Source organism: Salvelinus namaycush, chromosome 6 (genome assembly GCF_016432855.1).
Source record: "Salvelinus namaycush isolate Seneca chromosome 6, SaNama_1.0, whole genome shotgun sequence".
Classification (NCBI taxonomy): Eukaryota; Metazoa; Chordata; class Actinopteri; order Salmoniformes; family Salmonidae; genus Salvelinus; species Salvelinus namaycush.
The window spans coordinates 48,884,781-48,897,447 of NC_052312.1; the positions used below are offsets into that span (position 1 = coordinate 48,884,781).

Consider the following 12,667-nt stretch of genomic DNA (forward strand, 5'->3'; position numbering starts at 1 on the left):
CATGCCAACAATTTAACATGGAGAACGTTATGAGGCAACCATTAAGGTATCTTTACTTTTACTCAAGTATGACAATTGGGTACTTATTCCACCACTGCTTAGCAGGCCTCACACCATCTGGTATGGATTTAGCATTAGCCCTGCATTTAAGCCAGGCACAGGAGGGCACACACCCACGTTACTGGCCTGTGGAGGCACACAAAAAGGGTATGCAGGAAATAGGGTGTTTACTTGAAACGGAGACTGGAGGGGTGGCTAGACCCCAAGAGAGAAGGAGAGAATATGTATGTATGTATGGTGGGTGGATGATGTATCGTGTGTGGATGTGTTATTTTACCAATACACTTACAGTACAACTACACATACAGTACAACATCTCTCCATCATTAGTCCTACTTACACTGTAGAACACCAGAGCTAAGACCCAACGTCCCTAGGAATCAAATGTTTACCATCGTTTCTTTCTCTCCTTTCTTGTCAAGATATCGAATATTAAATCGTCTTAATGGGTACAACACTTAAACCACAATTCTCAATGGAGCCCTTCTGTAATGACTTCTTCTTTAGTGCTGTGATTGTCGACTTGAGTCAGATAACCATGACAAGACAGAATTAGAGGCCCTCCGAGACGAAGGATTTGAACAGCTGTACTCGTGGCGGTTTGTTGTCTTTCTTGCTGATGCACTATGGTTATTTTCAGAGATAGAGGGCTGGTTCGGTCCCAAGCGGGGGATGGGAAGAACAAACAATGCCAAAGTCATCGCACTACGCAGGATAAACCGTTTACTGAATGCACACTTTTAATTGGCTGCCTTTGAGCTGGGTTTACTGACAGATTGAATTGGTCTGAAATAAGATGTTTCAGTTCATCCCACCGTAAGGTCCTTGTCAGAAACATTAGTGTTCCACTGACCTGTGGTGTGAGCTAGCCTCGCTTGTGGTTGGAATGTAAAACATAGATCAGGGATGGGCAACTTTGATGAGGGTGGGGGCTACAAAAAAATCAGAACCCAGCAGAGAGACATTTTTTACATTTTAGAGTAAATGTTGTGCAATTCTACACATTTTGCCATGGGGTGTAGAGAACATTTAGCAATTTTATAACTAATTTCATGCAATTATACAAATTTTGCCATGGGGCGGAAAGAAAAATTTGCTGTTTTTAATATGATATCTGAGTGAGACTGAAAAACAAAATCAATGGGGGCCCCCCAACCGATCATTCAACCTCAATAACAAGTTTAGATAGCTGGCCGCTAAACTAACTTAGAAATCTTAAAATGTTTTGATTACGTGGGCTAATTGATTGACTATCAGTGACTGACATAACAACAGAAAAACTGCTGGTGCACAACCACATTTCGAAAACAGCATATTGTATATTCTACTATTCTAGCTTGCAACAGTAAGTTGAGACCCCAAATTAGTTCCAAATGTTTGTTGTACTATGGGGCGGCAGGTAGACGAGTGATTAAAGCGTTGGGCAAGTAAGCGAAAGGTTGCTGGATCGAATCCCGAGCAGACAAGGTAAAAATCTGTCATTCTGCACCTGAACAAAGCAGTTAAACCCACTGTTCCCCGGTAGGCAGTCATTGTAAATAAGAATTTGTTCTTAACTGACTTGCCTAGTTAAATAAAATAACAATTAAAAAAATATTTTTGTGGAAATTGATGTGAGGGCCTTCAAAAGGGGGGTCGCGGGCCAACAGTTGCTCATCCCTAATATACTGTACATCATGCTGAATTTAGGACATGGGACTAAGGGGCGCAGTGGTCTGGGGTTATGGTCTTGTGTCATTAAGTCATAGGGCCTAATATGTGTTCATCCTGATGGATGCACTGTATAAAATAGTTTGGTGTAGATGGGTCAGCTAGACACACACAAACACACACAGCCTCCACCCTGGCTCTGCTGTGGAATGTCTGCACCCGCTGCCTGAGTCATTCTGACATGCATTGGTAAACCTCTGTGCCATTACCATGCATTATGAAACGACTATCTGTGAAGTTACAATAAATGTAAAAAGCTTGCCTGAAATAGAATAGGCTACAATGGCCCTGTGTCTACGCATAGCCCAAGTGTTACGAAACCGTGCGTCCAGTTTTCTAATAATGATCATAAAACATATTTACTATTTAAAGTCAACATTTTAATCATCCACTACGACAACTATGTATTAGAGTGAGTGAGCATTTTTACAAGGTCAACACCAACTAACATTTTCTTTGTTTTTCTGTCTTACAGAAAGAATGGTTATGTCTCAACTGCCAGACCCAAAGAGCTCTCTCTGGCCAGCTGGGCGATATGCCCCCTCCACCATCTCCTGTGAAGAAGCAACTACCCACACCTACCCCTACCCCTCCTGCCTCCCCTGCCAATGTCCCTGCCTCCCCAGCTGCTGCTGCTGCTGCCTCTCCATTAGCAAGAAGCCTCTCAGTCACTCAGGCAGAGGCAGCAGCAGCAGCAAAGGAAGACACCCAGCCGCTTCCCATGTCCAAGGTAGTAGCAGAACGCACCCCGCCCCAAACACCAGACGCTGCGTCTGCAAACACAGACACCACACCCATCCCACCTGAGCATGCCACCCCTCCCCCTGATAGTGTCCCAGAGGAGAAAGAACCAGAGCAGGCTGAAACGATGGAAGCTATATCTGAGACTATACTGGATGAGCCTGTGCCAGAGAGTGTAGTGGAGAGTACTGTCGAGGCCCCGGCAGTGGAGAAAGACCCAGAGCAGGCTGAAACGATGGAAGCTATATCTGAGACTATACTGGATGAGCCTGTGCCAGAGAGTGTAGTGGAGAGTACTGTCGAGGCCCCGGCAGTGGAGAAAGACCCAGAGCAGGCTGAAACGATGGAAGCTATATCTGAGACTATACTGGATGAGCCTGTGCCAGAGAGTGTAGTGGAGAGTACTGTCGAGGCCCCGGCAGTGGAGAAAGACCCAGAGCAGGCTGAAACGATGGAAGCTATATCTGAGACTATACTGGATGAGCCTGTGCCAGAGAGTGTAGTGGAGAGTGCTGTTGAGGCCCCGGCAGTGGATCATCCAGAGAGTATGCCAGAAAAAGTTACAGAAGAACAGTCACCACCCGACACTACTCAGGCAGAATCAGATTTCCAGCCTGCAGTTGTAGAGGAGCCTGTCATTGCTCCCCCTGTAGAGAATGAGTCAGAAAAGCCTGTTGAGGCAGCACCCGAGCCAACTCCAAGCCCAGATACAGTGCAGAGTGAGTCTACAGCAGAGGAGATCTCACCGGCTCCCTCTGCAGGTAGTGAGAAAGAGGAGCCCATCCTAGAGGAGGTTCTTGAAGAGGAAGCTAAGCCGGTAGAGCCAGAGGTGATTCCAACACCTGAAATGGTCACACAGGAAACTACTGTCCAACCTGACCAATCACCAGAGCCTGTACCGCCAGCTCCTGTAGTCACTGAGGAGGAAGGGAAAGCAGTGGTGATTGAGGAAGAACCTAGCCAGCCACCTAAAGCTGAGGAGACAGCTCCTACAACTCCTGCAGTCACCGAGCAGCAGGAGAAACCTAAAGAGCCAGAGCCTCAAGCAACTACTGTTGAACAGCCTCCAACTGAGGTGTCTTCAGTACATACAGGTCCAGTAGCAGAGAGTTCAGCTGTGGAGACGGCTGTGGAGACTAAGATGCCAGAGGTGGCTCCTGCTCCACCAGTTAAGGTTGTAGAGAATTCGGCCTCAGCTCCCGAAGCTCCTAATGAGCCGGTAAAGGATTGTGCATCTCCCAAACCAGCAGAGCTAGAGCCTGTGCCTTCACAAAAAGAGGAGGTGCCACATGCGGTAGAAGAAACTCCCCCTGTAGTTGCTGAGAATGAACAGCCTAAAGAGGTAGAGACCGTTCCACAAACTGAGGCAGTTGAGTCTGTAGCCCCATCTCCTCCTCTAATTACTGATAAAGTTGAGGAGAAGCCTGTGGAGAAGGAGGCAGAGCCAATTCCGCCAGCCCAAGTTGAGGAGAAGCCTGTAGAGAAGGAGGCAGAGCCAATTCAGCCAGCCCAAGTTGAGGAGAAGCCTGTAGAGAAGGAGGCAGAGCCAATTCAGCCAGCCCAAGTTGAGGAGAAGCCTGTAGAGAAGGAGGCAGAGCCAATTCAGCCAGCCCAAGTTGAGGAGAAGCCTGTAGAGAAGGAGGCAGAGCCAATTCAGCCAGCCCAAGTTGAGGAGAAGCCTGTAGAGAAGGAGGCAGAGCCAATTCAGCCAGCCCAAGTTGAGGAGAAGCCTGTAGAGGAGGCAGAGCCAATTCCGCCAGCCCAAGTTGAGGAGAAGCCTGTAGAGAAGGAGGCAGAGCCAATTCAGCCAGCCCAAGTTGAGGAGAAGCCTGTAGAGGAGGAGGCAGAGCCAATTCCGCCAGCCCAAGTTGAGGAGAAGCCTGTAGAGAAGGCAGAGCCAATTCCGCCAGCCCAAGTTGAGGAGAAGCCTGTAGAGGAGGCAGAGCCTATTCAGCCAGCCCAAGTTGAGGAGAAGCATGTAGAGGAGGAGGCAGAGCCAATACCGCCAGCCCAAGTTGAGGAGAAGCCTGTAGAGAAGGAGGCAGAGCCAATACCGCCAGCCCAAGTTGAGGAGAAGCCTGTAGAGAAGGAGGCAGAGCCAATACCGCCAGCCCAAGTTGAGGAGAAGCCTGTAGAGAAGGAGGCAGAGCCAATTCCGCCAGCCCAAGTTGAGGAGAAGCCTGTAGAGGAGGCAGAGCCAATTCAGCCAGCCCAAGTTGAGGAGAAGCCTGTAGAAAGTGAGGCAGTAGTAAAGAAAGTACCAGAGGCTTCTCCTGCACCTCCTGCTGCTGAACGAGAAAACGTTAGCCCTGAGAGAGATTACGAAAGGACAGAGTCAGAAACAGGGGTTGAACCCAGCCCAGAAGTCAAAGCCGACAAGTCAGTTTCACCATCCCCTTTTGAGAAAAAAGTCCCTGAACAGCTCCCAGAACCCGAACCACAATCAGCTAAAGTTGATCAGATCCCACCTCAGGAGGCTGTAGAAGCTCCAGCACCAGTAGTAGAAAAAAAGACAGATGAAACTGAAACTGAGGCTGGAGCAGAACGTGTAGGTCAGAAAGACGAAAATCTGACATCTGTGGATACAAAGGTTGAACCAGAGCCAACAGCAGATAATAAGGCTGAAAAAGCCCAGGATGAGTCTACTCCCCCTGCTTCTGAAGCTAAAGAGCAAGAAAAGGTCAAAGCAGAGCACTTAGAACGAGCTATAGAGACAGCGTCACTATCATCTGCTGCTAGTGAGCCACAAGCCCCTGAGAACGTTTCTGAGGAGAAACCCACACAGGAAGGGAAAGAAGCTGGCAGCATAGCTGAAAATAAACAAGAGGTGTCTATAGCTGAGAGTAGAGAGCCAACTCCTACTGTGTGTGATGAGAAAGCAGTGCAAGAGAAAGAATTATCCAAAGATGAATCCGAGCAAACTCCAAAGACAGACTCTGTGTCTGAGAGCATTCAGCCAGAGAAAGAGAAAGTGGTTGTGTCACCACCTGTAGTTAGTGAAAAGCAGGAACCTATTTCAGTATCAGAGGTGAAAGCTGTGAGTGACAGAGAGGGCAGCGTAGAAGACCAAACAACACCAGAGCAGACTAAAACATCTGAAACTGTATCTGAAAATGTGTCTATTGCCCCAGCCCCTGTAGTAGAACCTGACACCCTAGTCCCTGTAGTTGGTGAACAGGACGAAGACAAATCCCTGAATGAAGAGAAGTCAATGCCTGAAATTCAAGGGATAATAGAGGCTGAACTGGATGCAGTTGGAGAGGTGACTGTAATATGTAGCAACAGTAGTGGCTGATAACTAGATGATTCAAGTCAGAAGGGCTCTTTTCACAAATGTTTCTACACCCTTTTAGTTATGCAAAATAATCTACAGACATTAGTTGTAAAAAAAAAAAAAAGCTATCCTCCCTTTATACATCTTCATATGTCCATTTTAAATGTTCAAAATAATATGTAATGTTCATGATCAATTATGGATGATTATCATCTACATATTTATTATACAATAATTGTGTTTTATTATTTTAATTTACAGGCAACGCTGAAAGACCCTGAAGAAAAAAACACAGTCGCCAAGGATATCAGTCCCACCAGCCCCTCAGACCTTGCCAAGCTGGAGAGCACTGTCCTTCCCATACTAGAGGCCCAGGCTACACAACCAAAGGACAATTCAGACAAACTGACCGACTCACTCAAGACCAGACGCAAACTTGTGGTGCTACCCCTCTCACCTGAATCTCCCAGCACAGAGGATGACCCAGAATTCTCAGAGAAGAAGGACGCCTCAGCAAAGAAAAAGCTGCTGGTGCCGACAGACATCAGGGGTGACTCGTTGGAGGACAGCAGTGAGAGCTTAGGGAAAGATAGTCCCGTGTCAGGGGATGATGAAGACTTAATTCGTAAACAGATCATGGAGATGAGTGAGAACGAGGATGCTTCGCCGTCCGACGAAGAAAACCTCATCCGGCAAAAGATCCGAGATCATGAGAGGAAACGATTGGAGCAGGAGAAAGGGGAGGTGAAGGAGAGAAGCGCAATGGCAAAAGGCAGGCGGCTCCTCAAGAAGAACACCATCAGCCCTGAGGACGAAGATGAGCAGAAAATCTCACTGGATACACCTGACAAGGCATGGAAAGAGGGATCGGAACCCAAAGTCTCAGACTCTCAGGAAGGGGAACAGCCTTCGGCAGATAGAGTTGTGGCAGTACGCCAATTCAGAACCATCGAGCTCAACACGACTACCAACCCTGTGCGCATACCGGGTACGTCAGATGATGGAGAGCTTGAGATGGAAAGCCTCACCAACTCCCCTGATGATCGCTCCAGGGGCGATGGGTCCTCCAGCCTGCACGCATCCAGCTTCACCCCTGGTACATCGCCTACATCCCTGTCCTCTTTGGATGAGGACAGTGACAGCAGTAGTCCCAGCCGCATGCACAGTGGCGAGGGGAAACAGCACAGGAAAGCGAAGCATAGACAACAAGGCCAAGGTCTACCCACCATCGAAGACTCTTCTGAGGAAGAGGAGTTACGAGAGGAGGAGGAGCTGCTAAGAGAACAGGAGAAGCAGAAAGGCTCTGGGAAGAAGTCGAAGAAGGACAAAGAGGAGATCCGAGCTCAGAGGAGGCGGGAGCGTCCCAAAACGCCGCCCAGCAACCTCTCTCCCATTGAAGATGCCTCCCCGACAGAAGAGCTGAGGCAAGAGGCAGAGATGGAGGAGTTCAGGCGATCATCCTTATCCGATTTCTCTCCCAGCATCGAGTCAGAACCAGAGGGAGTTGATATCAATGCTGCAAAGATTGCAGCAGTACAGAAAGTATACCAACTTCCTACATCTGTTTCTCTCTACTCTCCAACAGCTGATCAAGGTGCTAATAAAAGCCCTGAAAAACGAGCCCTGAAAACTGCAGACGAAGCCTACGAAGAGATAATGCTAAAGGCTAAAACACCCACAAGGGAAAAGGTGGACACCCCTCCAGGGAAAGAGTCCCTCTATGGTGGGATGCTGATAGAAGATTATGCCTTTGAGTCCCTTGTTGATGGAAATGGAAAGAAAGTCCAGCAGCAGGAGCCTGAGAAAATCTCAGTGCCAGCTCAGCCCAAAATACTGAGATCTCCAGATGAGGTTTACGAAGACATGATGGAGAAGAAGAAAGAATTCATGCAGCTGGAGCAGGAACTGAAAAAAGCACAGTCCGTGTCAGATAGACCCACACCAGAGATTGTATTGCAACCCACTGAGCCAACCAGCTCCAGGAGTGTTACAGTTACTATAGGCAAGGATGGGAAACCACTGCTCGATGCTGAGGCTGCGTATGAGGAACTCATGAAGAAAGTTCTGACTCCTGGGACTAGCCCGACACAGCAGGGTCCTGATATATCTGGGGCGGCCCCTGGTGGTGAGTTCGAAGGTACTGAATCCAGAAGGGCTCTGCGTCCCATACCAGACCTGAGGGTTACACAGTGCTCCTCAGGGGAGGAGGACGCTGATGAAGAGGCCACTGAGACCAAAAGTCAAGATAAGCCAAAGACTTCATCAGACAATCCTAAAGCTGATCAGGCACCCTTAACAGCTGCTGCAGAAACTGAGTCCAAATCAGTTGCTTGCAAGGTCCCCCCATCAACAACTTCAGACCAACCACAGACCCACATTGAATCTTCCCAGACTGACCAGCCTCTGGACATAACCCAACAGGATGTCATGGACTTGTCTAGTATGAAGTCCTCAGCCCCTGCTGTTGCCAGTGTATCGCCCTTACCCACCGTCCCTCAGTACACCCCCACTGTCCACAGTGTAGTGTCAACCACCCCACCAGTGCCCCCCAAACCAGCCATCCTGCACAGGGCTCTGTCTCAGGAAAAAGCAGATATTCCTGAACCCCCTCCACTGCCCCCTCCCACCATGCCAAAGCCATCGGTTTACCCCAGGAAACCCCCTGTACCGCTTCCATCTCAGGCTATAATCAGGTCAGAACATGTTGCCATGACAACAGCCCAAGGGTCGCCGGTAAGACAGCCTCATGTCCCCCCACCGGTTCCTCCAAAGCCAGCCATCCCTGCTGGAATGGGGTACAGCCACAGGCCAGGGGAAAACGTTAAACCACCCATTGCTCCAAAACCTGTCTCTCAGCCTGGCTCTCCTGCCCACATCCAATATCCAAGACCCACTGCCCTCCACACAGGCCATGCTGATATAGCCCTGAATCTGAGCCCCTCAGCTGAAAGCAGGCCAGGTCACTTCTCAGGTCATTCCTCGGGTCACTCCTCGGGTCACCCATCCCCCACTTCTCCGCGATACGGCAATCGACACGAAACTTATGTGGTTATAACTCTGCCATCCCAGCCCAGCTCTCCAGTGGAAGGGATCACCACCCAGGCCCCATCCAGTCCAGGTCCAGCATCTCCCTCAAGACATGCCCAACCTCCACCTCAACCTCAAACACAGTATCAACCACAACCTCAACCCCAGAAACAACCACAGGCACCTCCACCACACACAAATAGGGTGCCCCTGGCATTCACTCGCATCACTGAGTCCATGGAAAGTCAAGAGATATGTGGACCAGAGAAAGTTGTGTCAAGCTCCTGTCATGTCATTGAGGCTATTTCAGCATCCGCTCCACCCCCAGAGGTCAGGTTAGGGCAGGTCACTCAGTTTGTGACGACAGAAGTTCAAAGAACCATGGTGTCTGTCCGACACGAAAGGTCGCCGCCCCCACCTCCAGCCCCAAGAGCGAACGGTGTTCCAATCTCACTGGAGAAACCTAAACCACAACAGACACAGAGTCCACAGGGCTACCAGCCAGGGGAGGTAGTAGACCTTCGTACCATGAAGGTGAATTCAGAATCGGGCATGAAAGTGGTGGATCTGTCTTCGTCAGATGTTAGACGTCAGTCCTTGGCCACAGACATCAACGGTCATCAGACAAGCGCAGTGCAGTCCCTAGTGGTGAATCTCAGCACTGAGTCGACCAGTGTTTCCATAGTGACTGACAGCATCACCATAGTTACATGTGCTGCCACCATACAAAGTTACGAAAATACCAACATATCCCAAGTCCCTTCTCTGCCCCTTCAGCTTACAACCACAAACAAAGCCTTCGAGCCTGTTTGTCAGATCATCTATCGGCCCATTGATGCACAGCCCACAACCAGCAACAATGCTGAGATCCCGATGAACCTTTCTGTAGGACCTGGCACAGGCTTAGGGACATTCCAGACACCTGTCACTATCGCCCCTACCCCTGCCCCAGGGTGTGTGGCTAATGGTCTGAGCAGCGGGATGCCGACAGTAGCGGGTGCGGTGGACCTTAGCACAGCCAAACCCTTCAACACCGTGGTTTCGGTCGACGCTTCCTCCGCAGAAGTGGTCATGGCTGTGATCACAGAGGAGGATGGGAAGCCCGTGGACCTGACGGCTGGGAGAAGAGCCATCTGCTGTGATGTTGTCTACAAGCTGCCATTTACAGGTAGCTGCACCACCCAGCAGCCCACTACTCCATTGCCCGAAGACCGCTTCGGCTACCGAGACGACCACTACCAATACGACCGCTCACCCTACAACATGAGGGGCTTCGGTGGCATCAAACCCTCCATGTCCGACACCAATCTGGCTGAGGCTGGGCTTTTCCTCTATAAGAGCAAGAACAGTTACAATTTCCATGGCACCACAGAGGGTGCAGTAGACCTGACATCCTCCAAGACATCTGATGCAGGTTTGTGCAGTGACATCGCCGACCTCTCGCTGAAATGTCACTTTGAGATGCCTCTGCTTATTCATGGCTGATCCTGTGGCATTTTAGTGTATTTTGTTGTTTCGTTCACTTCTTTTTGTTTTTTCATGAGTTGTTTGCATGGACATTTTACCTTATTTTTTCGTTCTACCTTTATGATCATTTTTTTTGGTACACCGATGCATTTGCTTGCATGCTGTTTGCTTTGACTTTACATCATCCATGATCTGGCAAGACTGGAGATTTTTCCATTTTTGTTGTTGCTTTTTTATTTATTTGGATGGAGCATGGCTTTCGATGGAGCATTGCTTTCGATGGAGCATGGCTTTCTGTCTGATGTTTCACCACTAAGGGTACCTGTTTTTGTGGACTTAATAGATTTATTTTCCCCAACAGGTGTAGCTTTGGACTTCTCCACCAAAGGCTCAGGGTTATATTCAGGAATGATAATCCCCCCATATTCCCAAGCCAGAGTCAAAGGAGCTGTTGGGACACACTTTGGCACGAGCAGTGTCCTGAGATCCTCCAATGGGGTGGTGTACTCTTCAGTCTCAGTACCAATCCCATCCACCTACGCCATCACCACACAACCTGGGTCCATATTCAGCACCACTTACAACTCCCTGTCAGCAGGCATGCACACCAGCGACACCATGCCATCCCTGTCCACTCTCCAGAACCAGCCCATGACTCGGTCCCACAGCTTCATCTCCACCACCTCTGCAGACGATCAAGGGGACGTCCCCCTCAACCTGGAGCTCGCTAAAGATGGCATATCCACCTCCGCGGCCCTCACCACCAAAACGGTCACCCTGGCCCTGGAAAGGCTGGACTCGTACACGGACGCGTCCCTGGAGGCTATCGCCGCCTCGCTGGAGGCCCTGTCCTCGCCCTGTGTGCCAGGGGAGGGCCAGTACCAGATGCAGCGTGAGATTCTGGAGATGGAGAAGTTCAAACAGCAGCGGTTAGCTGAAGAACTGGAGTGGGAGCGTCAGGAGATCCAGCGCTTCCGCGAGCAGGAACAGATGCTGGTGCAGAAGGAGCTGGAGGAGCTGCAGTCCATGAAGCAGGCCATCCTGTGCCAGCAGGAGGATGAGCGCCAGGCCCACTTCATGATGCAAAAGGAAACCTATGCCCAGCAGCAGCAGCAGCTAGAGCAGATCCAGAGGCTCCAGGAGCAGCTCCGAGCACAACTGGAGGAGCAGAAGTTCCGGAAGATGTACCCGGGGGAGGTGTTGCTGGGGCATGGCCAGCAGGAGGCAGTCGTCCTGGGGCCGGACGGCACCGAGCTGGCCCGGAAAATCATGGATAGTGGGTGCCAGACGGACGACGAGGACAGTGTTGTCGATAAAGCCTACACGGCGGGGAGGAAGAAGAGAAGCACGGCCAAGAAGAGCGTAGACAGCTGCGTGCAGACGGACGATGAGGACCAGGAGGAGTGGGAGCCTGCTCGGGCCAGACGTAGCAGGCCTCGCACGTCAAGGGGGGACAGAGGCGGACAGACTTCCGATATGTCCATTCAAGCTCACTCTGAGATCTCCATACAGACGGACTCTGCAGGGAATGTAAGAATGGACGCCAGGATGGAGCTCTCCGACTCGGAAAGTCCACAATGGGAAGACAAGAGACGGCCCACGCCCTTGGAGATAGAACAGTCTGGCCACCTCAGAGCTGACCCCTCCTCACTTCAGGCCCCGCCCAAATCCCCCAATGTTCTCTACTCCCCCATATCCCCCTGCATATCCCCGAGCAAATCCCTTGAGTTTGTGTCCTATGAGAAATCACTGGGTGATACAAGCCCACAGAGAATAAGAGGGAGTACTGATCCGACCAAAGTCTCTCCAATCGGCAGCCCCAAGGGACCTAAGGCCATGCAGAGATCCATGTCCGACCCCAAGCCCATGAGTCCCACTGGAGAGGAGAGGGCATCATCCAGTTTCCAGTATGGCGACGGTTACTCTGTGAGTTCTGGTTTAATCATTGTTTGCAATTGTGATGTGTTCTATTCAAATGGGCATAGAGTTTCTCCCTTAGGCACGCAGGCTTTATATAAAAGGTCAGTTTTCTCACCCCAAGGAGAAACATTAGAAAAGGGCGCTAACACTTGCATATTATTATTTATAGATAATTGGGTTTATTTTGTCATTTTATATTAAGACAACTAGAGTTAGAGTTTTTTGAAGTATGATATACTGTGACATTGGACAAACAAAGTAGAGCATAATCCAGGATAATGTTCTGTTTTGAAACCAGATTTGGATGCATTTCTGTTCTGTTTTGAAACCAGATTCGGATGCATTTCTGTTCTGTTTTGAAACCAGATTCGGATGCATTTCTGTTCTGTTTTGAAACCAGATTTGGATGTATTTACAGGTTGCACTTCTTGTCATAGCACTACTTAATCCATTATTGCCCTGAAAATT

General features: G+C 49.7%; 1 protein-coding gene across 1 annotated transcript in view; it reads left to right on the forward strand.

Annotated features, from left to right (window-relative positions):
* The window catches only part of LOC120049168 (protein piccolo-like), a 106,672-nt gene that overhangs the window by 34,473 nt on the left and 59,532 nt on the right, over positions 1 to 12,667 (forward strand). The window contains exons 4-6 of the mRNA XM_038995396.1: positions 2,246 to 5,773; positions 6,047 to 10,226; positions 10,641 to 12,205. Coding sequence (XP_038851324.1) covers positions 2,246 to 5,773; positions 6,047 to 10,226; positions 10,641 to 12,205 — 9,273 coding nt within the window. The remainder of the gene's footprint in view (positions 1 to 2,245; positions 5,774 to 6,046; positions 10,227 to 10,640; positions 12,206 to 12,667) is intronic.